Source organism: Eublepharis macularius, chromosome 12 (assembly GCF_028583425.1).
Source record: "Eublepharis macularius isolate TG4126 chromosome 12, MPM_Emac_v1.0, whole genome shotgun sequence".
Lineage (NCBI taxonomy): Eukaryota > Metazoa > Chordata > Lepidosauria > Squamata > Eublepharidae > Eublepharis > Eublepharis macularius.
Genome location: NC_072801.1, coordinates 37,052,077 through 37,078,226, shown reverse-complemented (window position 1 = coordinate 37,078,226; position 26,150 = coordinate 37,052,077). Strand labels below are relative to the sequence as shown.

Genomic DNA, 26,150 nt, shown 5'->3' with positions numbered 1-26,150 from the left:
TTAGCACATCAAAGACTAATTAATTTATTGCAGGATGAACTTTGGTCCAAGTGCAAGTTGCCTCTACATGGATATTTTGCTCCATGTTCTCCAGCAGGGTTTATGGGCTTTTTTGCTTCTGCACAACACCATAATGGAGTCATTCTCCTACTGGGTTTTCCCCCTGTCTTGCAATGTGTTTTCACAGAGCTGCTCGGGCACAATCTTTCTGGAAAGATCATACTTAATAATAACAACAACAATTGCACTTATATACCGCTCTTCTAGACAGATTAGTGCCTCAGCCAGAGCGGTGAACTAGTTAAGTGTTATTATTATCCCCACAATACAGCTAAGGAGCTGAGGCTGAGAGGAGTGGCTTACCCAAGGCCACCTACTGAGCTCATGGCAGTAGTGGGATTCGAACCAGTGGAGTGCTGAACCACTTAACCACTAGTGAGCCAGTGCCATTTCCCCTTACACTCACTATTTTCCTCTCCTTGGCAGATTTTTTGCTAGTTTTTTTTATAAACAGCAAAAAGCACTCCAGTAGCAATGGTGGGCAGGAAGGGATACAATGAAGAATACTGTCATGTGGTGCCTCCAGTGCAAACACCTCTGTAATGAAAACACAATGGGGATTTGTCCCTGTGCGGAAGCAGCCCAAGTCACATGTCGCAATCCCATGGTTCATCTCACGGAAATCAGTGGGACTTCTGAGTGCATATGTACAGGATCAAGTGGCATGTTTCCATCTGCTATACCAGACAATTATCTCTAATAACTGCCACCTACTTGGAAATCCTGCCAGGTGCAAGATATCTAGGAATGAAATATGGCAAAAACAGCATCTTGGCTAACTACAAGGATTATAGAGGCCTCAAGGCTCACACAATCTTCCTTCCTCTCTTGGCAGCAAAGAGTCCTCTGCTCCAGATCAGACTAGGCTCAGAAATAACTGCTTGTGTGATTGCCCATGGGGAGCAGGAATCACTTCCCTATGTCTAGGCAAGGAAGCTTTACAAAAATAAGAGGGGTGGTTTACTGCAAGGCTGTAAATGACTTACAGTGCAATCTTAAACAGAATTATAACCTTATAAGCCCATTGATTTTCATGGACTTAGGTGTAACTCTGCTTAAGATTGCCCTGTAATACAGACAAGCAAACTAGTAAAACTGTAGTTAGTTACTACCTTTTGTGAATGCCTTATGTTTGTGCAAGGCCAGAAGAAAGCAGCATTGTCTAACCTCCATTTGGAAAGAAAAAAAAAGTTGTTCATTGATTCTGGGGTTTAATCATTCATCTATTACTGGTGATCTTTCTTCAGCGTATAGGTGCACGCATCGCACGTTTTACTTTCCAGCACATTTTGCTCAAATCTCAAGGCAGCTACCTCCCCCAACAGTCTGTCCCATGCCAAATTTGCAGGACTTTGCTAACAGCTCAGAAATGGGAGAAAAGAAAACCCAAGCAGAATACTCAGATGTGCTGCTGGAAGCAAAGATTTTTTTAAAAAAGCATAGAGGATGAGCGCAGCACAGTACAACCTTAAGAATACTTCCTTGGAAGTGAGCCCCACTGAATATACCAGAGCAGGATTCTGAGTAGACCTATGTGGGATAGCTCTCAGTCTAATCACCAGATCTGCAATACACTACCAGATCTTCAAAGCAAGATATCTGAAAAGCACTTCCTCCTTATAACAGACAGCTTTATCTAAACTCAGTTAATCTAGATGCAGCCCGGAAAAATGTGTAGACTGCCAGGATTCATTCATAAACCAAATACAGTTTCATTTATAGGGGTGGGGGCAGATTAAAGACATCAAAATGTCTGTGGTGCCCACTAAATTAAAACATTCATAATGTATCTGGATTCAGATTTCGTCCAATTCCCAGAAATTAACAAAAATTCTGCATTCCAAAAACACTTCCTTCCTTTGCTAGCCTCTTTATGTCTAACAACATTAGTAATAGTTTACACTTTGTTTTTATTTAATACAGCTCTGGAAAAGGTACTGAAGTGTGTGCGCACGCATACCCACACAAGCTCACCCCCCTCCTCCCCATGATATCCTCCCAACAATCCCTCATAAAACAGAGTAACAGTAACCTGGACAGCTAAGCTTCAGGGTTGAGGGGATTTGAAACCAGCTCTTCCAGATCCAAATCTGATTCGCTCTGCGCTGTCCCACCTTGTTTTCATTGCTTTATTGAAAGCAAAATCTTGTTACACAAAAAGACTTCCACTAGTGTCTAGAGAAGGGAGCTCTGACTCTCGAAAGCTTACACCTTGAAAATCTTGTTGGTCTCTGAGGTGCTACTGGACTCAAATCCTGCTGGACTTCCACTGAGCTGCTACTATAATTCTGACTTTAGGTGACAAATTACTACTTTTATTAATGATTCTTTTTAACAAAACCCCAAATGAGAATTAATGGAAGCAATGGATAACCACTAATAAAATATGTAGTGTGCTTCTTTATTTAGGGAATTTTTTTACCCAACCCTTTCTCCATTGTGCTCATTGTGGCATGCTTTCCTCTTGCATTTTAGCCTCAAAACAAGTCTCTTGTTTTAGCCTCTGAGGTAAGCTATGGTGAGAAAGAATGTCTGCCCCAAGGTCATCCAGGAACCTTTAGGGCACGTAGATATTTGAACCAGACTCCATAGTTCTAGTGCAAATGCCCCATTGCAGAGAACCAACATTCATGTCCAGTAGCATGTTTTCATGAGTCAAAACTCACTTCATTAGATCAAATGAGAACGGAAATCCACTAGCCCTTGTATCACAGTCAGAAGGTGGGAAGGGTTAAGAACCAATAAATTGCATGGGCTGGAGAGCTGGACTGAGATCCAAGCTACAGGTGACGCTTTACCTAGGTTGGACACTTGTCAGCTTCCCTCAAGTTTTGATGGGAAATGTAGGCATCCTAGTCTTGCAGCTGTAATAGAGAGCCAAGCTGTAAAACCAGGATGCCTACATTTCCCATCAAAACTTGAGGGAAGCTGACAAGAGTCCAACCTGGGTAAGGCATCACTTGTAGCTTGGCTCTAAGACCAGGGTGACCAGCATTCAAGTCACTGGCTGATCTCTGGCCAATCACTGTCAGCCTAACCATCTTCACAGGGTTGTTGTGAGGATAAAATAAAAAGAGAACTATGTACCTGTGCTTTATTGAGGGGTAAAACTAAATAAATAAATCGTTCAACTCTCGTTACAATAATGAACTAAACGGTACTTCAGAGAGATTAAGAAAATAAAGGAGAGGTGGTTTTCAATAAAGCCATGACCTCAGCAGATGCCACTGGCAGTCAAGGCTACCTTTGCTTTGAGAAAGGTCCATCTTGCACCCTAACAACAAACTGGGGCATCTGGTAGGTCATACGTTTATCTTAATTGTTTAACAAAAGCTTGACTTTCATCAGACTGTTTACAGTTGAAAGCCCAGTCCTTGTATCTTCTAAGTATATCTGTTGCCTAAACATAAGAACCCTGCAGGATCAGACCAATGGCCCATCTACTCCAGTGTCCTGTTTCACACAGCTGCTCACCCGTTGCCCTGGAGGGCTAACAAACAGGGCACAGGGGGCAAAGCCTTCTCCTCTTGTTGCCTCCTAGCACTGGGATTCAGAGGTTGACTGCTTCTAGATGTGAAGGTTCCTTGGGTCATCTTGGCTCATAGCTATTGGTGAACCTCTCCTCCATGAATCTGTCTAGAACGCTGGGAGGGTGCGCTGGAGGAAGAGCTGAACTTCATCCTGGAAGACCCAAACTCCAATTCCAGCCTAGAACAGTGCTCTTCAGACCTATAAGTTGGAACCCTCCGGTGGATTATGAAGCCCCACCTGTGGGGCCACATACCCCTATAGAACCACCATTTTTTGCTGCATCTTGGAATGATCCACTGCTAGTGCCTGTGTGGAGACAGCAAGGGCGCTGCTCCTCCTATTTATATGCAAGCTAAGAGGAGCTCAGCTTGTTCTTTGCAATGGCATGGGCTCCTCATGCTCACTTTTTGTTTTTGCCATTGTTTCTTTTGTTCCGCTGTCTGCCACCCTGGCCTTGACCCTGCTGAGGCTGTAACTCTGTCTCCCCCTTTTACTGATACTTGACTGGGATGTCACATGCCTGCAGATGAGTGGCTTGCTTGCTGCCACCAAGTGGATTAAAAAGGGGGTGTCCCAGGTCTGGGAAGGTTGAAGACCACTGCACTAGAACGCACAAAGGAAACCATTCACACTGTTGTCTGTAATGTGGGAATAACAGCGACCTGTCATTTTCCAAAGCTGTCAGTTGGATAAAGACTGTAAAATATGCCACACACTACAACTGAGCTACAGATAGAGCTGGGCATACTCTGCAATTTTGCACTTTAGATGTTTGTACTGCATCTGGCATCCTGAGGCCCTCAGCTCTGAAGCCAGCAAAGGAAGCTTTTTAAGAGCGCAGTCAAGGCCTGCTGGAATCTCAGACACCAGAGTGAGGACTGAACAGGATTACCAGCCGAGTGCTGGGTGTGCACACTTCAGTATCCCTTCACTGCTCTTCCCTGTTACTACTAGAAGCAAAATGCTTCAAGCCCAGTAAGTCAACTTATACAAATACACATTTTGCATAGAGTGGGCGGGCCTCAGGCTTTGTCCTGAAGCTGCAGGGCTTTAGGCTTCTTCTTGAGGTCTCCAGATTCATTCTCAGGGCAAGGAGTCAGCCTCAGGGAAACAGGACATTTTCAGCTTGGGAGCTTTTGCGATTTGTCTCCTTCATGCATAGCCATCAGGCTCTACACAAGAATCACTAAAACCAGCAAGGAGCTATCAACTGCACTTACCATGCACCACTAGGCTCCCGTCTACAGACTGACTTGCCAAGTACCAGACTCCTCACAGGGTTGGAGAGCTATCAGCCTTAATGTATACAGGCTGCAGAATTCAACTTTTCTCATGGGTTCCCTTCATTCCTACCCCACTAGGATCTTTTTAAAAAGTTGATACGTTCTCCAGGCAGTAACCTTTCACCATATGAACCCAGGACGTGGCATCAGACCACTAGTTCATTGACTCCAGAATGGCCTAAACTGACCAGCAGTGGCTGTTCTCCATGGCCTTTCCCAGCATTTCTATCATAAATCCTTCAATTGAAGGGGCTGAGGCTTCCACCTAAGATCTTGTGCATTTACAATCATAACTTTTATATTCATTCATTTTTGTCCGTTGCACAACAGGGTCAAAACCCACCAAAGAAAAGCTCAACAGGCTTGATGACAAACAGATCCTAACGGCATTCCATAGGGTGTACATTTTGCTGCCTGCAGAGAAAAATTTAGATATGCCTCCAACTCATTGCTCCAGTTAATGTGTTTAAAGTTTAACCCTACCTGGCTGTGGCTCCAGAGATGACAGATGGGCTTACAAGGCCGCAGCAGACAGTGGCCACTCAGGAAGCCTTCTGGAAGAACGGCCTCTTTTTTCAGGCAGTGCTCAGTGACTTCAGATCCTTCTGCTCCCTGTTCAGCCCTAACTAATTAAACTTGACGGCAGGGGGTTGGGTCCCACCTGGTTTTTTATTAACTTGAACACTCTGTCCCTCTCCCAAACCACCGAGTCATGTCCCTCTAGAATTGGCTCATGGCCAACTGGCATCCTACATGCAGGATCTTGCCAACAACCTTTCGTTAGTGGGGAATGCCTCTGAGGATATATTTCCCACACCGCTGAGCAAAAGACACTGATCCCATACAACTGGGCTTAAGGGGGCACATACATGGGTCTGAGGCAAATACAAGGCTCCTAATCTTGTGGGGATGACAGGGCATTTGGAAGAAAGCAGTACCAGCTGGCAAAGGGTGCTTACCCCTGCCCTTACTCACTCATCTTCCACTATGCACATCTTCTTCTGCATGCCCAGATTTTTTTAACCAATTTTCCTCAGCCAACTCCAAGATAAAGCCTAGGAGGAAGAAAAGCAGATCAGGGAGCCAATGGGGGGGCGGTGAACTGAAAGCTATAGGAGGCCTCAAGCTCTTCCTACCTGGCAGCAGATTCTCTACAAATGACCTTTATGGCAAACTAAGACTTGAGGTCACTCTAAACGTTATTTCTGTTCCGAGTTTGCTACAGAGCCAACCCATGGTCTGCACAGTCACATAGCAGCTCTGGGGAACGGCTTCTGTTATAAAAAGAGAGCACAAATGGGCTCAGAAAGCTGCTGCCGGAGGAGAGAGAGCTCCTGCCTTTCTCCTAAGCTTTTCTACCCATTCAAAAACAGTGTGGGGAGAGTTTTCCCACTTCTGCTGCTCCACGTGGAGGTATTGTGTGACCTTCAGGAACACGTCTGAGCCAGGTAATATGTTGTTCAATTCCAGAGGTCTAACTATGGTATACTAGGGTTGACAACTCCAGATTGTGAAATTCTTGGAAATTCGGGGGTGAAGCCTAGGGAGGGACTTCAGTGAGGCATAGTGTCACAGAGCTCACCCTCCAAAGGGAAACATTTTCTCCAAGGGAACGGATCTCTTTAGTACAGAGATTCGTCGTAATTCTAGGAGGTCTCCAGGCGGCACCTAGAGGCTGACCACCCTAATTTGGTACACAAAGCTATCTAAAGACATCTCAACAGCCTTCTTATTTTTATTTATTTTCTTTATTTATACCTCACCTTTCTCCTCAGTGGGGACACAAAATTGCTTACACAGTTCTCCTCTCTTCCATTTTATCAGCACAACAACCCTGTGAGGCAGATTAGGCTGAGAGTGTGCAACTGGCCCAAGGTCACCAGGTGAGCTTCCATAGCAGAGCAGGGATTTAAACCTGGGTCTCCCAGATTCTAGGCCAACACTCTAACCACTACATCACAGTGGCTCTCTCTTAAAACGAGAGAGGGAACATAAGGTAGAAAAGTCACACTGGAAGTAACAGGTTTGGTAAAAAAGCAGATAGGGAAAGGATACCTGATGTTTCCCCCATCAACTACTTCTTGACTCCCAATCATTCCTCTTCCCTATCATTTTTCCACTGCATGCATTTCTTAGGGCAAACCTTGGTGTTGGGCTTCCAGGTTTTATGAAGACTAGGCCACACGAAGGATGGGGTGGAGACTGGGAGCTCAGGAGCGTTGCCAGTCAGACTAGAGGGCAGAGCCTGAAGGCACTTGGCAATTTATTTATTTATTTTAACATCACAAGACTCTCTAACAGGATTATTGCACTTTCCCAAAGAGTTTGAAAACACATTACCTCCTTTCCTGGTGTCCCTTCTGATATTGCATTTAGATGTTGCAAACAAATCTCTACTCTAACACAGTCCTCACACCTCTCTCCTCCCACCTCTCCTCATGAGAAGGGTATGTTTGAAGGCTTCCTCATTTTAGAGCCCTGAAATCAAACTCCAATTTGCTGTGATGTTCAAATGCAGGTATCTGGGCTAACTGGAATTGCATCCCTCCTCAAAAACTGGGATTCAAACCACAGTTTGTAGGAAAGGAAATAAACTTAAATTTATCCCAGCACCAGCATTCAGGCACCACAGCAAACTAGACTCCCATTCAAGGCTTCCAATCCCAAACTGCTCGTCACAGAGATGTGTCATCATGATGTCTTAAATGCAGCTATTAAGATTGGAAGAACATACTGGGAAAACGGGGGTGGTTTAAAATGTATAATGCAGGGGGAGGCTGCAGATGGATCTAAGGAAGATAGCTGCCATCCTCATTTCCAGTTGCTGAATTTTGGAGTCTGAGAAAAAGAGATTAAAACCTGAAACACTCACATCACAGTCTGAGATATGGCAATACTACATGCATTTCAAATCTAATGGAGTAAAACCAGAGTGGTGGTGGAGTAGAGTAGCAATTAAGCACACACAACCACACACACACAAATTCCTCCCCCCCCCCCATCAAAGCAACTTTTCTGTTTTGAGGTGGGTGGGGGGAGCCCATCCGGATTTTGTTATGTGCTTTTGTAGTGAGACTGAAAACCAAACTTGATATGACACCAGAGCTCTGTGATCTAAATCTCCTACAGGGTGTTCTTATTAATTTCAAATCAGCCACATGGGGCTGTTAATTTGATTGGGAACATGCCTCTGATGGGGGTTATATCCATGAATAGAGCTCCTGATTTTTTTTAAAAAAACACCTGTGAAGAAGAGCTGCAGTCCCCCCCACCCCTTCTCTTCCCAACTCAGATTAGGGTCACAACATGAAGGAAAGGAAATTTAACTCTTTCTCCCTGCAATCACAGCTACAGTTTGCCATGTGGGGAAAATACATCAGTACCATACAAGCATATACCCCCTTCCCATTGCTGTAGTTTGAAATCAAACTGCACTCCTCGCCAGGGATGCTATTCACAGGTGTGTTTTAAGGAGACCCCTTCACAAGCCTCCCTTTGCTACATCAAGTCTGCCCCTAAATCCCCCCCCCCCACCAACTGTATGAGAAAAAAAGCACCTGGTACTTGTCTTTTTCCTCACCTCATCCTTCCCTGCCCCACCCCACAACCAATAAATTTTGGGGAGATAGATTTATATCAAGGAAACAGCAATGTCCTCCTTCCTGGCATCTCTTCTCTAGCCAGATTAACAACCACTGTATGCCTGCTTTAAAGGGTTTTTTTTTTAAGTGGGAGATTCTGCCACGGTTCTCCTGCTTGACATTTGGGTTTCATCTTCAGGGCCAGAGCAGGAGGACTCCCAAATCACGAGGCGCAATCTGCAGACAACTCCCCCCCCTCCATGCCACAACAAATTTGTTATGCCAACCTTAGAACAAATCACACCCTACATAGCTCCTTGCCAGCTGATCCCGTGCCCTACCACCCACTGTGATAAACAACGAAGGCCTAGCCCTGGTGGCCTATTCCTCCTTCCCGCATCCCTTTTCTGAATTGTGCTGCATATTTGGGTGGAGAAATGCCTTCTGTGCAAGATCGTACCTTCCTTCCTGATTCACACAAATCTCAGCGACCACCTTCTGGGCCCTTGCTCCCACCCAGCTGTTCAGGTGACTGAAGTCCCAGTTTCACCCATAAGCATGCCATTAAAAAGGCCACTGTATTATCCTCGTGTGAGTATCTACTCAACAGAGTTTTAAAAGGTAAGCTAATCAGGCTTATGCATTCTTGAGCATGAGTCCAAATCAGAAAACATATTCATTCCCCAAGTAGCCTCAAAATATATACAAACGTACGCGCGCACAAAAGAAAGGATACGTTAAGCTCAGGACCATGAACTGGGGACAGTCAACCTGGAGGAAAGGGTGTACTGGCAGCAGGATGAAGAGCAATGAAACTGGCCAGAAGTGGGACGGAATGAAATAAGACCTTGTTCCTGGTCCCAGTCATCCCCTCTCCAAAGCAGCCCCCCAATAAAAGTAGTTGCTAATTAGGAAGTTGTGCCATTTGTATAACAACAGAACGTAACTCCCACCCCTTTATTTTTTTTTAAGTCCCTCCGTCCCACATTTCACTGAGGTTTTTCAAAAGCGTATCCTTTCTATTTCTGCTTTGAGGGTCAAAAGAAGAAAATGAGGAGCATGAGGGCCTAATTTTTGTGAAGCAGAAGCAAAAGATAGGAACAGTTTAAAAGAAAAAGAAAGGAGAGGGGATACCGAAAAAGATAACCCACTTCTGAAACAGACACAAAAGAAAACATGTAGATAATGGGGGGGGGAGGTAGGAATTCCAGAGCTCACAGGCTGGAACATAGATGAAAGAGCCAAGAGCAATTTGGAAACCTCTGAATTCCTGACCTGCAACACTGGGGCTGCAACCTTCCATTCGCTCACCTAGGAGCAAGCGCCTCTGAACCCAACAGGACTTTCAGGTAAACACGCAGAGGCTTGAGCTGCAGATCTCTCCTATCCGCCTCCCAGCAGGACTCTCCCCAGCTTCCCGGTCTAAAGAGGAAAGAGAGAGGCAAAACCGGACTGAAGGGAGTGCGTCAACTTACCTGGCCCTGGCAATTTGGGCTTCCGCTGCTGGTGTGACTCTCAGAACTGGGGGATCCTGTTTAGTTTGAAACCTTTATCTACCTGCCTGTAAAGCAGCCACGCCTTCTTCTCCTGACATCACACCAGGCAAAACACACACACTCACGCAAACACAAACAGACCAGGATCAGCCAAAGGTAGTCCAGCAGGTGTACCAAGACCTCCGCCTCCTTTCCTCTGCATCTTCCTACCACACAGAGTTTGATGTTTAACTTACCCCAGTGTTTCCTCTCTCCCACCCCCTCTCCTTCCAAATACTTTTCAGTTTGTTGTTCGTTTTTTAAAAAAAGAATCCCGTCATGATAATATTCTAGTGCAACTCGCACTCTGCCAGCTAAGAGGGAAAGGGCATCTGGTGCCGCTCACAAACCTGAAAAAACCAGACTTGACAGCTTTGGAAGAGTGGAGATTGGGAGGTGGGGGAGAGTGAAGGTTGAAGAGTAAAAGATCACATTTCTAGCTGGTCTGCTGATCAGTGCCTCAATAATGACTTTTCATCAGGACAAATTCCACACAAGCAGCCACCTTAGGCTTAAGTGCTCACTGAAATGGTAAACCTGTGAGCGGTGCCACTTCAGGCTGAATTGAAGTGGGGGGCTCACACTGCTGAAAGCTCATTTGTACAAAAATCCCTGCATAAAAACAATGAGCAGATATAGCCTAACCTTCTCCCTAATGTCCTAGGTTTCCAGGTGCAGTGAATTGTACAGAGCAGCGTCTAGTTATAGGAATCCAACCCCCAGAATGAAACATGATAACCCCATTAGTGGTTTACACTTGAGGGGGCACAAGACCACCATGATGTGCGCTCCAAAGCCCACTCTCACAGAGGTTTTCACTCTTTCTGCCAACAGAGAACCCTTCCTACACAGATTTATCTGCAGAGGAGGCCCAACATATTTGCTACAAAATCTCTGCCTTTGGCAAAACATTATGGGAAGTGTTCTAATCTTAAGGCACACACATTCAGGTCATACAATGGCACCTGTCAGGAGCTTTAAACCTCACTGTTACCGCTGAGCAACTGAGACTGAGTCCACCATGACTCTTCATTCAGCACTTTCTGATAAGATTCCAAAAAACTCCAGGTTCCTCAGACATAGTCTGTAAACCAGAGATCTACTACATCCCACAGTCACTATTTGTTTTTAAAGTAGATTTCTTTTCCCTTCTAACCCATGCACGATATCCACTGAGTTACATTCTTAGTCCTGTTCAGACAATACTGGTTTTCCTAATTTGCAAGTATCTGCCCAACAGGCATGCTTATTATGTTGTATTTTGCACGTGGGTATAGCTTTGGTATATGCAAACTGACCGCTGGATCTTCCAGGCTTTTGGTTCACATGTACCAAACCTATATACACATGCATAATACATACATTACTCATGTTTATACAACACAGGTGACCACACATATCAGTTAGGGTTACCATCTCTGGTTTGAGAAATTCCTGGAGATTTGGAAGTGCAGCCTGGGGAGGCTAGAGTTTGGGTAGAAAAGGGACCTCAGTAGGGTACAATGCCATACAGTCCACCCTCCAGAGCAGCCATTTTCTCCAGGGGAACTGATTTCTGTAGCCTAGAGATGAGTTGCAATTCCAGGAGACCTCCACGCCTGATCTTAGTCTCAGAAGTATCATGGGTACCTCCCAATATGCACGGATGTAACACCTGAAGAGGTCTCTTATATTTGAAAACACACAATCACCCTATGAGTAGGCTTCACAGTTACCCGCCAGTGGTGGGCGATGTCCTGGGGGTTTGTCCCATTGCCCGATGATTGCTAGTGATCCATGGGAGGTGGCAAACCTCCTAGAGATGACCTGCCATTGGCAGGCAACTTGGGAAAACACGCATTGGACGCATTCCTAGTGGGCAGCGATGATGTCACTTCCTGAAGTGTGATCATTGCACTAGCTGTGGGTGTGCTCCCATGCTTTGCTGGGGCCAATTTTAGCCCCAAACAGGTCAGAATTAGCCCCATGCAAAGCACAAGAGCACACCTGTGGTCGGAAGTGACGTCAGCATGCAAGTGCTGGGAAACATTTGCAAGACACAAGGTAAGTGTCAGGTCTCCCCCCCCTCCCACCAAGAAGGTATAGGGACCTGGCAACCCTACCTATGAGGTAGGCCAGATTGACTTTATGTCTGATAACTTGCTTAAGACCACGCAATATATTCCCTGTAGAGCAAGGATTTGAACCTCCCCCATACCTCAGTTCATTGGACCAGACTAATTCCTAACACTTGTATGATCAATACTACAATCATACACTTGTTCCCTTTCCTAAAGAATCCCAACAGAACCACCTAGCATAGCTTGTCACTTCCCATAATGTATATGGAATATCTAGGCCTCAACTCCCAATCCCATAGAAAGCAAAGGATAAAATACTTTCTAGAGTATGGGTTTTTTCCCTAATCATATGTGAAGACCATAGTGTAGAAGTTTCCCAAAAAAGTAATGCTGGCTGCAGCCTGCAGACATGAGATCAGATTCTCCCAGACCCTTTAGCAAGCTACCCTATTTTTTAAACAAATATCCTGTGCTGCAGCCTGCACCCTCTAGTGACAGTAGTTAGCATTACTCGTTGTGTGTGTACGTGTACACATTAACCCTTTCTCCTCTGAGTTGATTCCCTAAGAGTTGTTGTTAGTCTAGATAAATAGCTTCAGGAGGAAACATCTATCAAGGGAAGCATAGCAGGAAGAAGGGTAAATGCTTCCTCCCCCAGAGCGAACACCCCTGACCCAAAGATGGTTTTTAATGTGAAAGAAAATGTCAAGAGATCCCGTCATAGATCTCCATCATAATGCGTAGTTTGATCCAGACCCACACAATATATACACCATCTGATGAAGAGGCTGCAGTCATTTCCCAATCCCCAGTCCCTATTTGCAGTTCCTAGTACAACCACAAATACTGATATTTAATCAGCTCTGAGCTCCACAACAGGCAACAGGTCATCCCAATTCGTACATCCTTGGGATTGGGAGGCATTGCTTTGTGAGCTGCCACACAGTGAAGTCAAATGCCCAAAGCCTGGTTCTTCCAAAGAGCACTGCAATGCTGGGAGAGCCTAGGAATGCTGCAGGTTTGCGCTGCTGAAGAATAAGAAACTGAGGATGCTGTGCTGCAAAATGAGCTTTGGACTAATTTCATACATCCTCAATGCAAACAGCCGCAGGTGGAAGAGACATGCATAAGTGGTCAAAGAGATGTATGAAGCAAGCCAAAAAATGCCCTGGAGCTCAGAGAAGGGGACAACGCAAAATCTGCCACAACTGTGATTCTTCCAGTATATCGGAAAGTTGCCAACTACCTGGAGAAAAAAGGTTTTCTCCTTTTAACAAAGGTTTAATGTTTACCCCCATGCCTTAAAAAACGTCAGCAGCCCATTTCCACAAAGTAAGCCCCTATTAAAAGGGCAAGACTTTTTTCCCTGCAGGGCTGTTGGCAACCCAAACTGTCATAGGAGCCTGGAGGTCAGAGCAGTAAGCATTCAGCAGCCTGGGCAGGACTGCTGTGGTACCCTAGAATGCTCATGAATAGCCTAACTGCTAAGAAGGTAAAGTGAGAGAGCCCTGGAAGATGGTTGACAGGTAGTTGCGCAATAAGACAATGAGGCAGTCACTGCAGTTTTGAAATTGCATGAGTGGGGTATGTATGAACAGAATGAGCAGCTGGAGCGGGTCTAAGTATGTACAGGCAAAGTATTGTATTAAGAAAAAAACTGGAAAGTTTTTGCAGGTCTCCCCATAACTGCATATGATCAGCAATGAGACAAACAGGACTGACTGGGGTCCCTTCCTCTCTCTGGCAATCTAGGCATGAAGTGTAGCATCCATTAGTCAAGGAAGTTATCTGGCCAACAGGCTTTCACAGCCTAGGCTGTAATAAAGCACCTTTTAGATAGGATGGATTTTGTCCTCCCTTGGCCACCAGCTGGGGCAGGGCCTACCTAAGCTAAGCAAAAAAAGAGTCCAGATGGAGGGACAGGAAGGCATCCTTGTATGATTTGCCAGCTGCCGGGTTAGCATCCTAGCTTCCAACATACATTCTTCTTTTAAGAATATGACTCCGTAAGATCAGAAAAGGTAGGTAATGAGATACAGAAATGAAGCAAAGAGATAGATCTGTCATAGTAGGCAAATATGTGGTCAGGGGAAGGCAAGTTGCAAACTAACTGCGCCTCAGGCACACTGAATAACCTCAGGCTTTTACAAACATTACAGTGTTGGCATTTCAGTTCCACACAAGGGGAGATTGTGCTACACATGATCCTCATGATACACAAAGTAACAATTTAATGTAAATTGGGGGAATGATTATTTTCCAGGTTTGGTACATACAAATACATACCATGAAAAATGTTTGCATGTCCCAAAGCCAGAAAATATACATGTTGTAAAGAAGTGACGGTGAGTATTGAGATGACTGTACATAGTCCAATCTCCCCTGGCGCATGAAAGGACAGCAAAAACCATAATGTCTAAAAGGGCTCTCATTTTACCCATAATCTAGATAAAAAAGGGAAGGCAGAATTCTATATACTGTCCTGAGTTTCTTAAAAGTGGGATAAAAACATAAAGAAATGTACTAGACAGCTAGAAAGATGAACAACAATCATCCCTAAGACACAGGAGCACCCAAGTGCTGCAAGCAGAACTGCCAATTGGCCAGGACAAAAACAGCCTGGCCTAGTACACCCCTGTGTCTTTGCCATGCAGTGATCAGCTGGTGAAGCTTTCCATGGCATGTTTCATAAGAGCCGCCCATCACCAGGGCTCATTTCGAGGGGGAGCGCACAGGAATGCAGTTCCGGCAGTTCCTCAAAGAGGTCACGTCAGGTGACCCCGCCCACCTGACTCTCAGCCATTTGGGGCCCATTTCGTCCTGGATTGGGGTCGAAACGGCCCGGATCGGGCCTCTGAAGGGTGGTGGATCACTCTCCTGTTCAGCAGCGGCCCAATCCTGACCATTTTGGGCCTCTTTTCGCAATTTTGGGCCCAATTTCAGCCCTGAATGGCCAGGATTGGGTCCAAAACAGCTAGGATAGGTGATGTCAGGGTGTGTGGCATATGCAAATCAGTTATGCTAATGACACATTTCCGGTGATGGCAAAGGGTGTGGCATACGCTAATGAGTTATGCTAATGAGTTATGCTAATGAGTTCCTCCAGCTCTTTTTCTACAGAATGACTCCTGGCCATTACCTGCTAGTATCAGCAGATCATCATAACTCTTGTTTGAGGTACAGGACAGATGCCAGTAACAAACCTTAGTGACTCTATGGAGGGCACTAATTGGCACTGCTTCTTGCGGCCCAATCAGTTACAACAGAATATTAATTATTCTTGTTGTTATTATTAAAACTATATATAGCAGTTTCACAAGGAATTGATCCTGAGGACAGCATTGGTCAGCATTTTGAGAATCTTAGCATTCTTTCTTCAAAAAGCCAGTCCCAAACAGTCAGAGATATCTGAAGGGTGCAAGGCAGGACCCAAGAAGATTGCCAAACAAAGGCCTTCTTCCCCCTGCCAGTATGAAGACACCTGCAGGGAAAAGAAAGGAAAATCTTGCACTTCTCCTGAGAACCATCTAGGCTTTCTTAAGAGGCCTGCTTCGTATTTTTAAAAATCATTTATTGAAAGCAGAGTTTCCTAATCTTTAGATACCCTGCTTCAGGATTACACCTGGAGATGTATTTCACCCTACATACTAAATCATATATCTTTATTTCCTTGAGAGATCCCACAACAATCAGGTGTGGATGCCCAACTAATAGTGCCTTCTGGTATCCTTAACCCAGGCAGTTAGAGTCCAGAGATGGGTCTGAGTTTTTTAACACTTCAGAAATTCCTCTGTGAAATGAGCCTGTTCACTTGTAGTCAGGAGTATGCTGGAGAATCTGGGTATATTTTTACTGCCTCCCTTGAAGAGCAAATGGCCTTGCTCATGTGCTGGCAGACAAAACTGTGAATGAATGAATTCTGACTGGGAATTCACTGCTCCCAGAGGCGTAGAAGACGGATGTGGCCAACACGGTAGCCTAAGTTTTTTACTGATAAAATAGCACGAATATGCTCTGGTCTAGATGCTAGCTGCAATGCGAACAAAATAGGAGAAATGCTTAATGCACCATCTGGCCTACATTTGGACTGCTTTGAACCAATTACAATGACAGACCAAAACAGGATCCTGGCATCTATGAAAGCCACTACTTGTGTGCTCGATCCTTCCCCGTCTTGGTTGTTAAAATCAAGTAAAGATCACATAAGTGAACCAATCGCTAACTCAGGGCTCCTTCTCCCAGCCACTCAAACAGGCAGCTATCCGTCCACTGATTAAAAAACCATCCCTAGACAAAACTGATGTGGCCAATTATCGCTCAGTCTCTAATCTGCGCTTTTTGGGCAAAGTGATTGCGAAAGCAGTAGCTAACCAACTCCAGATCTTCTTGGAAAACTCTAGCACTCTAGACCCTTTCCAGTCTGGATTCAGACCAGGGCATGGGACAGAAACAGCACTAGTAGTGTTAGTGGATGATCTCCGTTTGAATATAGACAAGGGCCATGCCTCCTTATTGCTCCTCCTGGACCTGTCTGCAGCCTTTGACACAGTAGACCATGCCATCCTGTTGAGGCATTTAGAAACACAAGTGAGCATCAAAGGATGTGCCCTAGACTGGTTTAAATCGTTTCTCATGGAACGGAATCAAAGGGTTGCTGTCGGAGATCAGCTATCTCCAGAATGGGAACTATCTTGTGGGGTTCCACAGGGGGCAATCTTATCTCCCATGTTATTCAACCTCTAAGTAAAACCTTTAGGAGAACTCATTCCCAGCTATGGAGTGGGATGTCATCAATATGCAGATGACACCCTGCTCTATATCTCACTATCTAGGTTCCCACAGGATGCAATAGAAATCTTAGATCACTGCCTGACACCAGGGTAAAATGGTTGAAAAATAAGAAATTGAAATCAAACCCAAACAAGACTGAAGTGATGCTTGTTGGGAAGGCAGAGATCTTGAAAGACAGTGTACTCTCCACTTTTGATGGAGTTCATCTGACCCTTGCAGACTCGGTTAAGAGTCTAAGGGTTATACTGGCTCCAGCACTACTGCTAGAAAAACAAGTTAAGGCAGCTGCAAAGGATGCTTACTCCAATCTCACTCTAGCCTGGAAGATGGCTTTTTACCTCGACACAGCCAACTTGGCCACCTGGATCCATGCTATGTTAACATCAAAACTTGACTGTTGTAATGCACTATACATTGGTCTCCCAACTAAGTTAACTAGGAGGTTCCAATTGGTGCAAAATGCTGCAGCTCGACTGTTAGCAGGAGCAAGCAGGAGCATGAACATCACTCCCATCCTACAGTCACTCTATTGGCTACCTATCAGTTACCGTGCCCAATTCAAGGTATTGGTTATTACATACAAAGCTCTTAATGACCTTGGCCTAGCATACCTACGGGACTGCCTCCCTCCTTATGTCCCTCCACGGCAGCTTCACTCATCTGAACAGGGTCTTGTGCAGGTGCCAGTCTGCACACGGGTGAAGTCAGCAGCAGCCTGTACAAGGGCTCTCTGTGGTGGCCCCTATCCTGTGGAATGGCTTTCCTGAGGAAGTCAGAAGGGCCCCCACTCTCCTGGCTTTCTGCAAACGATGCAAAACCAAATTATTCAAAAAGGCTTTTTACTCAAATAGGAGGGAAGTATTGTAGGGAGGGGGTCTCAGATGCTTCACTAGTGAGATAGGGATCATAGACTTCACCACTATGTTGCCTTGCATATTATCTGTGGCTTTAAATATGTACTCCTATATACTACCTGTGCTTCATGTTATATAACATCAGTCCTAAAATTGATTATGTTCTGTTTCAGCATATTATCTGTCGCTTTGAATATGTACTCCTCTATATTACCTGTGCTTCATGTTATCTAATGTCAGTCCTAGAATTGATTATGTTCTGTTTCAGCAATCCTTGCTAATGCTCTGCCTTTGTAAAATCCTATGACATTATTTATGGAAATGCCCTTGATACTGATAGTACTAATTTCACACTATGTAATCCGCCTTGAGTCTCAGTGAGAAAGGCAGACTATAAATGACATACATACATAAAATAATCTTTCCAAGGCATACTAACAGTGCAATCCTAAGCAGAGTTGCTCTAGTCTAAACCCATTGAAACAAGTGGGCTTAGACTGGAGTAACTCTGCTTAGGATTGCCCTGTAAGCAATCAAAAACATGGTGGTGCTGATGGGGCCCCCTTCAAACGACAGGAAAAGAGAAGAGGGGTGGTTGCCCACATATCCCAGGTGCTTCATTGTATTCTACCTCATCTGTGGACTAAGAGAAGGCAGTTACCCTTCCTCTTTGCCTGGACCTCTCACCCAGTTGCTTTGATCCTTATCAGAGATGGCCCCGGGGCCAGGCCACCCACAGACAGTTCAGCCATCTGCACCATCCTTCCTGCTCTCATGTCTGGGCCTCACAAGCTGTGGATGCATCATCCTCCCAATCTCCCACAGCTGCAAAACTTCAACTGGCTCTCTTTCTACCCAGATTAAAGCTTCTGGACTGTCCCCCCCCCACCCAGCCAACAGATGTGTTTCAGTAGCTAGTCACTAAGAAAGCACTTGATCTATGCAAAAGCCTACCAAGATGGTCATGTCTTCCAACCACACAACACAAACTACATCCCCCTTATCACATGTCTGTATGTGATACAGTGTATTTCTAGACTTTTCAAAGAAGCGGGCAAAATTGTTTATACTCACAGTTAACAATTCAGATTTGCCTGCAGTGGCAAGCTGCTTCCTCCTGGCTGTTTTGCTTCTCCTTGGCTCCCAGACAAGAACAGTCTTTCCCCCAGCATCTTTATAGCATCATTATGCATTCATGCATCTTTGAGCTTTCTTCCTGCTTTGCTATGATAGTTTCTAAACCTCCTTTGGGACAATCTTTTAAAAAAAAATTCAGCCAAAGAGCGTTTGAACTGGTGCGGATGAGAAGGTATGGATTTTTCTCAGGTATTGCCCACATTGGCACTACCATTTTCCTTGCCCCAGTCCACTATGGCTGCCAATTCCCCCCTCCCCACCCCCTGTGACTAGAGGGGAGGGGCTTTAAAATTAGTAATTGACATATCTTTTTAGCATCCTAAAGCTATAGCATGTCAATTACTGATTTTTTTAATCCCCCAAAAGTACTTGTGGCACAAGAAGAGAGCTTTGGGTCGGTTTTTAAAAATCAGTAATTGGTATATTATTATAGCACTTTAATGCTACAGCATGTCAATTATTGATTTTTTTTAAAAGCTCCAAAAACTACTTTGGTGGCACAACAGGTAGAAATAGTGGCCATGGGGGGAGGTGGGGCCTGGGGCAAGGAAAGCACAAAGAAAACTGACATGCAAATACTCCATTGCCCCTGCAAACATCTGTATTTTCTGAAGCAGCAAGAGCCACACAGAGTACTGCTGTCATATGGAAGCTCTTGTAGACTGAGTTGAAATAAATTACATGTGCAGAGGAGTTGGGAAAACTGGAGCCTAGCAAGCAACAATCTGCATTAAAGCATCTCGAGTTGAAAACTCTCTTTAAACCAGTGCTTCTCAAACTGTGTGTTAGGATCCAAAAGTGGGTACTGACTCTCACACAGCTGGGTTGCAAGGCTAGGAAGGAGCAAGTGGAACAGATGAGCTTGGAGAGGAGGTTCAGGGAGGGCACATGGCACATTTGTGTTTGTCTCAACATAATGTGCACAACAGCTGTGGAACTCATCTTGTTGCTCAATGATGCTATATATTGATAAGGACTAAAAATGAATAATAAAATACAAACTTATTCAACCGTAACTAGTGTGAGATTCTTGTTCTTTATACTGGGGAGGAGGAAATCAATATGGAGTTGTTTTGCAAGAGGTTCCAAAAAAGAGAAAATTTAGAAGTGGGTTCCATTTTAAAAAATGCCCACACACTCTAAATCAGTGGTCCAAATAATGTAACTATGTGATTCTTTACAATCTGAAGCAGGGCCCCCCAATCTTTTTGAGCCTGCAGGCACCTTTGGAATTTTGACACAGGGTGCTGGGCACAACTACAAAATGGCTTCTTCAGATGGCCGAGCCAACCACAAAATGTCAGAGAGTGAGTTCATACTTAACTCTAGCAGTAACTCTTCAATATTTTTGGCAGAAAGTATGTTTAACAGGATGCCTTTTATATTGAACATATTGTTTTAAAATATTTTCTTGCATACATACAACTTTCCTGCAGTCATGCAGTGAAGATCTTTGTGCTGTGGTCGCAGCAGCTGCCAAAGCAACTTTTCATAAATCCACCCAGGCAATCAGATTTCTAATAGCCGATCAAAAGCCCTTCTAGGCAAAAGCCCCACATGGCCCCTCTCACTTTCTAAATACACTTGGTGAATCCCAGGAAAGGTAATGGTGGGCACCCCGATCTAAAGGTTTGGTGGTTACATTTTGTTTTTGTTTCAGTTCTCAGCAGCAGGCAGAACCTAAAGACAAAGAGGTATTGCAAGACCTGTCTCCACTGATCAGTGACATTTGGGGTTGAAAAAAGAATGACAAAGCATTTCCTATGTTTACCTGGATTCTGGACACCAAAACAATGTGACCCCCCATAGATCCACTCCTGAAGCCGGAGTCCAGATGGGGCTGACCCCAGGTTTTCCTATAGAAAGGGAAAAGGCAGTACATGAAATATCCCATTAGTTGGCCATTTTTACACTTTTCCTCCCTCCCCATATAGCCTTCTTTGCTCCAGTGCATACACCAGAGGGTTGCTGGGACAAGATAAAAGACATACTAGAAGTTAACTGCTATCTGCCAGTGAAATAATAAAACAGAGCTAAAAAAAAAATCTGTTTAATGTATATGAACTTAGTAAATCCAGTGCTTGATTCATCTATCCTAGGAACAACATATCTGTTCTGATATCTGGTCTTTCCCAACCCCGATATCAGGAATTCTTTACTGGGTATGTTAGGAACTGAATCTGGGACCTTCTGATGCAAATTATTTGCTCTAACCATGCAGTCCCACTGTTCAGTCATCTAAAATGCCTGTGACACTGATAGCTTTGCACTCAAGCACAATAACTGTGCCCTTTGCCACCAGGTGCAAGTGAGGTGGAACCTGGAGTTCTCCCAGAATCACAACATCTCCACACTACAGAGATCAGTTCCCCTTGATGAAATGCCAGTTTCAGAGGGTTGACTGCATGACATCATATCCACAGTGAGCTTCCTCCCCTCCCCAAACTCTACCTTCCCCAGGCTTCACTCCCAAATATCCAGGAATTTCCCAAGCCAGAGCTGGCAACTTTTAAAAGAGGCCATTTTGAATTTTGTTTCAAGTGCCAAAACATCTGTGGGTGATACTGGATTGGTTTCTTGGGTTCAGAGGACTGATTATATTTTGGGGTTCTGGAGTTGTTGCCACTCCAGAAATATACCATTTCCTGCATTCTCCGCTGAAGCCAGCTCAACCTTCCTAACCTTTCATTTCAGAACTCCACTGCAAGAGAAGGAAAGGTGACCATATAAAGCATGTCAGGAACTTCTTGCTACATGGTAGAGAGGGAGACCACGTGAGAAGATACCCCTCAACCAAAGGGCCAAGATGCTGCACTGCCCCGTCCTTGCCTTCTTTCTCTTCCTCTCTCTCTGTCTCCCAGAAAGAAATACTTTGAGAGCACTTAATTTACAGCTCTGCCTTGATTATAATTATTTGTTATTTATTTCATTCATTTCTGCCCATTGGGGACTCAAAGCTGCTTACATTTTTCTCCTCTCCTCCCTTTTATCCTCACAACAACCATGCTGAGAGGTATATTAAACCATGAGCATGTGACTGTGACTGTGATCACCCAGTAAGCTTCCACGGCAACCTGGGTCTCCCAGATCTAAGACTGAAACTCTAACCACTATACAATGTGACATGAGATTTCCAGGAATAAGGAGCTTGCTCCAAGAAAGTGCTCTACGTAATTTAAGCAAGGGGGCATTTTAAAAGCTGGCATAGCCAAAATATTAAGGAAGGAAGAAGTGGGGGAGTGGAGAGAGTCCCTGTTGGGGGCGATATGATCAGCACTGCATGTAGGCTACCTTTCTCAAAAAGTTGTGCTGAAAGTTGTAATTGGCTTGCACTCACAGTTTTATGGCTGCAAGGATAAAATGTTTTGAAGTGGACACAGTGCCTAAAGGAATGTTAAAAGTCAAAGAACCCTTGCCTGTGAACGAGGAGGGGGATAGAGGAGGGTGTCTGGTAGCATTCTAACTGACCATCAATCCACTGACAGTTACAGGACCCAGACAGCTGCAAAAGCCTCAGTGGGGTGTTGAACTGCACTGTCATCTCTGGGCGGTGGGCCCACATTAGCTGTTGGAGATTTAAATCAGCAGTAACCCAAGGCCTTGGTCATTGCAGCAAGAAATGGTTTTTCTTTCTGCTCTGGAGAAAGCCTAAGGATGCCGTTTCTGCAGTCAGCAATGTAGGTCTCCCCGGGGTGAAAATGTTATGATTAAAATCTTCTCTGGATTTTCTTTTGAAAAAAAGGAGTATCAGATCCCACTGCCCCAAGGAAGATTTTAATCAAAATACATTGGGGCTTTCTCGTTCTTCAGAAATTAATCTTTCTATTCATCGTTTGCCTGAGGATTCCCTTTCACATGGCTTTCACTCCCCTACCCCTTCACTTTGATTTTTGTTTAATTATTGTCCCCATTCAGAGTAGTAAACATGGGATGGAATATTACATGCAATTAAACAACCAAGAAGAGCATTAAGAAAAAAGGGAAGGAGGAAGAAAAAGAAAGGATCATTTTTAAAAAATTACTTGCTTTGGACAAAACCTAGTTTCACACAGAGATTGTATACTTAATGTAGCTATCACATGAGTAGGTGACTGCATTAGGGTTCCCAGGTGCCTGCTGGTGGTGGGCAAACTCCTGGAGATTTGCCCCCTCGTCCACCGATCACTCAGCGATTGGTGGGAGGTAGCAAACTGCCAAAGGTTGCCCACCACCAGCAGGCACCTCAGGAACATGCACCATGTGCCCGCTCCCAACTGGCACAACGATGTCACTTCTGGAAGTGACGTCATTGTGCCGGTCATGGGAGCGTTCCAGCGCTTCGTTTGGGGCCAATTTGGCCCCAAACGGGCCGAATCGGCCCCATGCAGAGCACATATATCTTGATTTATTTTAAATTGCTTCAAGAAAACTGTTTCTTGAAAGTCTTTCTATGAGGCAAGACTGAGGGACTAGGGAATGTTCAGTTTGGAGAAGAGGAGGTTAAGGGGAGACATGATTGCTCTTTTTAAGTATTTAAAAGGCTGTAGAGGAGGGAAAGGAATTGTTTCTGTTGGCAACAGAGGATAGAACTAAAAAAACAATGGGTTTAAACAGCAGGAGGGAAGGTACCAGCTGGACATCACATTGAGTAATCAGCTGCCTAGGTATGTGTTGGGTTCCCCCTCACTTGCACTCTTCAAGGAGCGGCCGAATGAGGGAATGCTTTAGGCTGTTCCTGCATTAGGCAGGGGGTGGACTAGATGGTCTGTAAGAACCCTTCCAACCCTATGATTTGATATTTATTTGATCTGCTTTTATTTGATCGGCTTCCCCTCACAAACTCTAATTAGCCCTCCTCCCTGTTTGAGTGTGTTTTATGTGTTTATTTTTATTTACATTTCTTTACATTATTATTGCCCACCTTTCTCACTGGGACTCAAGGCGGATTACACAGTATAAGTCAATAAAATCAACAGCTGGGGCTTTCAATAAACAATGCACTAGGGTGTGCAAGTGTAAATTTAGAGAAATTGGAAACAAGCAGAAATCCAATATAGAACTGAAAAGAATGCTGAACAAGTACAAGCAATTAAACATGACACATTAAACAATATACCAAGTAGGAATGTATTACTACAGACAGTACACAGTGCTGAGCTCAGCTGTCAGGCAGCAACTCACAACCTCTACTGCAACACCAGGGGATCTGGATAATGAGATACAGAGCTGGTTTCATTTGTATATTGATGACATTCAGTTCCATAGCTATGAATGATTTTGGTTAAAGGCTTTACATAGGGGTTGAATAACATCGGGGATAAGACTGCACCCTATGGAACTCTGCCAGATAATTTCCATACGGAAGAAATATATTATCTTATATATTTATATTACTTGTATTAATTTAGAGTATATTAATTTATGTTTTATTTAATTGTGTTAAATAATTTGTATATATTTGCATTTTAAGTGCTTTTTAATGTTTGAAATATTTTAATGTTTGCCACCTTGGGGACTCTGAATTTGGTGGAAAGGAGGAATTGAAATATTTTAAATAAATAAGCAATTTTAAAAGTGAATCCTACCGTGCCTTTTATGTATTTTATTTATTTAGATTTCTATTCTGCCCTCCCCACGAAGGGCTCAGGGTGGAAGGACTCCCAATGGGATCCAAGAGACTAAATACCTGGGCTTGCTGCATGCAAAGCAAACACTCCATCACTGTTATAGCTCCTCCCTTGCATACCCATGTTCTCACATGATCTTGAAGGAAATCCTACATAGTCTAGCATCCAAATTCATGGGTTTACCAAGCCTCAACATAAAAACTCAGTTGCATGCTCTGACACCAACACAGAGGTAATCTGTAAGAGAACGAAGGGTAATCTGTGTGACCCAAAGAATCAAGTACCTCCATACACCAACTCCCCAGTAAGCCTCAATTTGCTTTGAGTTCTAAGACCTAGCCTGGAACAAATCTAGTGCTTTTCCTTGAACGACAAGCAACCATAAGCCACCCACACGTAGTCCAAGATTAGGATGCCATCTTGTGTCTGGTGTCTTTCAATTTTAAAATTGACCATGGCACAGGGCTCTATCCTGGGAAAAGAGATATGAAGAGGGAATTTGCTTTGGTGGTGAGTAAACATGTAAAGTGCCCCTCCCCACTTTATACTAGAAGACCGGCCTTTCAGATCTTGTGACTTCTAGGCAGTATGGTGGCATATCCTCCTACCTTTCGAGAAATTAACAACCAGTTCCCAGACAGCAACAATTACCTTGTGGTAGAAAACGTTGCTGCGGCTCCTCTTCTGCTCATGACAAGAGTGTGCCTTGCCCGGAGGGCCACGCTTGCGCAGACAAGTGCAGCAGAAGACAACCCCCATAGCTCTCTTCCAGTGCAACCCCCGGGAGTCTTCCATATCGTAGGCCTATAATCAGGAGGACAGAGGTCACTTTCTTTAACAGAGTGCTCCCATCTGCCCCAGCTTTCCACTTTACTCTGAAATGAATCAGCCCACAGCTGCGTCCGATGGCTCTTTCCACACCTGCCACTTTCCGCCTCCACCCCACCCCATCGTGGCCTGCTGAAGTTCCATATGCTTCACACTCGGGTACGATGACAGGACTGGATATTTGAAATGGTGACAACTACAGCGGATCCATCCGGCACAGCTCGTTTTGTACCCGTCCTGGTCTCGCCTCTTCTCATGTCATTTCTGCTCTCCTTGTCCCATTTCCTGTGGCACAAACCTGACATGAAGGACCACGGAGGACCACAAGGTAGCAATAGTGGCTGCCTTGCACATGGTTGAAATCCGTCTCATCTCTCCTTATGGAGCAGAAGGCATCCAGAGATGATGAGTGACTCAAAAGCCACGTGGTGCCAAGCTATTTCTGTCTGTCAGGAGAAAGAAGTCGGCAGGGCTAAGTCAGGCCAAGCACGGACTGCAAACCAAGAGGGGTGAGGAGGAGGGGAGCACTTCCTCACCAACTTAGATTTTCAGTTCTATAAGGTACACTTCACCAAAGGTGAAGAAAAATTCACTGTTCTTTATTGGTCAGGCCCACAGAGCCACCTAAAATCATTTAAACCACATCAGAGAAAAGAGCCTGCTCTCCCACTGTCTCCCAGACTGGCTTCCTTCCAGAAAACCAGATCCACTGTAGTAAGGAAAGGATTAGCCAAATATTCCAATCTCAAACCAGGCCTTCGAGTATAAACTTTTAACAAGGGGAACTAGCCAGTCTTTATCTGGGAAGGGTTTTTTAAAAATTATAGTTCTTACTAAAAGAGCAGCCGTCTTTCACTCTCGGCTTTGGGGCAGTACGGGGAGAT

At 44.6% G+C, this 26,150-nt stretch overlaps 1 protein-coding gene across 5 annotated transcripts in view; it reads right to left on the bottom strand.

Annotated features, from left to right (window-relative positions):
- GRB7 (growth factor receptor bound protein 7) overlaps positions 1 to 25,626 on the bottom strand; it is a 75,353-nt gene extending 49,727 nt beyond the window's left edge. The window contains exons 1-3 of one of the 5 annotated variants that reach the window (XM_054995063.1): positions 25,565 to 25,626; positions 25,090 to 25,242; positions 20,604 to 20,688 (exon numbers count right to left, since the gene is read on the bottom strand). In XM_054995063.1, the coding sequence (XP_054851038.1) occupies positions 20,604 to 20,688; positions 25,090 to 25,233 (229 nt within the window). In that variant the 5' untranslated portion in view covers positions 25,234 to 25,242; positions 25,565 to 25,626. Of the gene's footprint in view, positions 1 to 4,811; positions 4,916 to 5,357; positions 5,446 to 9,766; positions 9,834 to 9,930; positions 10,012 to 20,603; positions 20,689 to 25,089; positions 25,243 to 25,564 lie in introns of those variants that run through there. The other 4 variants (XM_054995064.1, XM_054995067.1, XM_054995065.1 and 1 more) reach the window with 4 other exon arrangements.
- Positions 25,627 to 26,150: the final 524 nt, after the last annotated feature.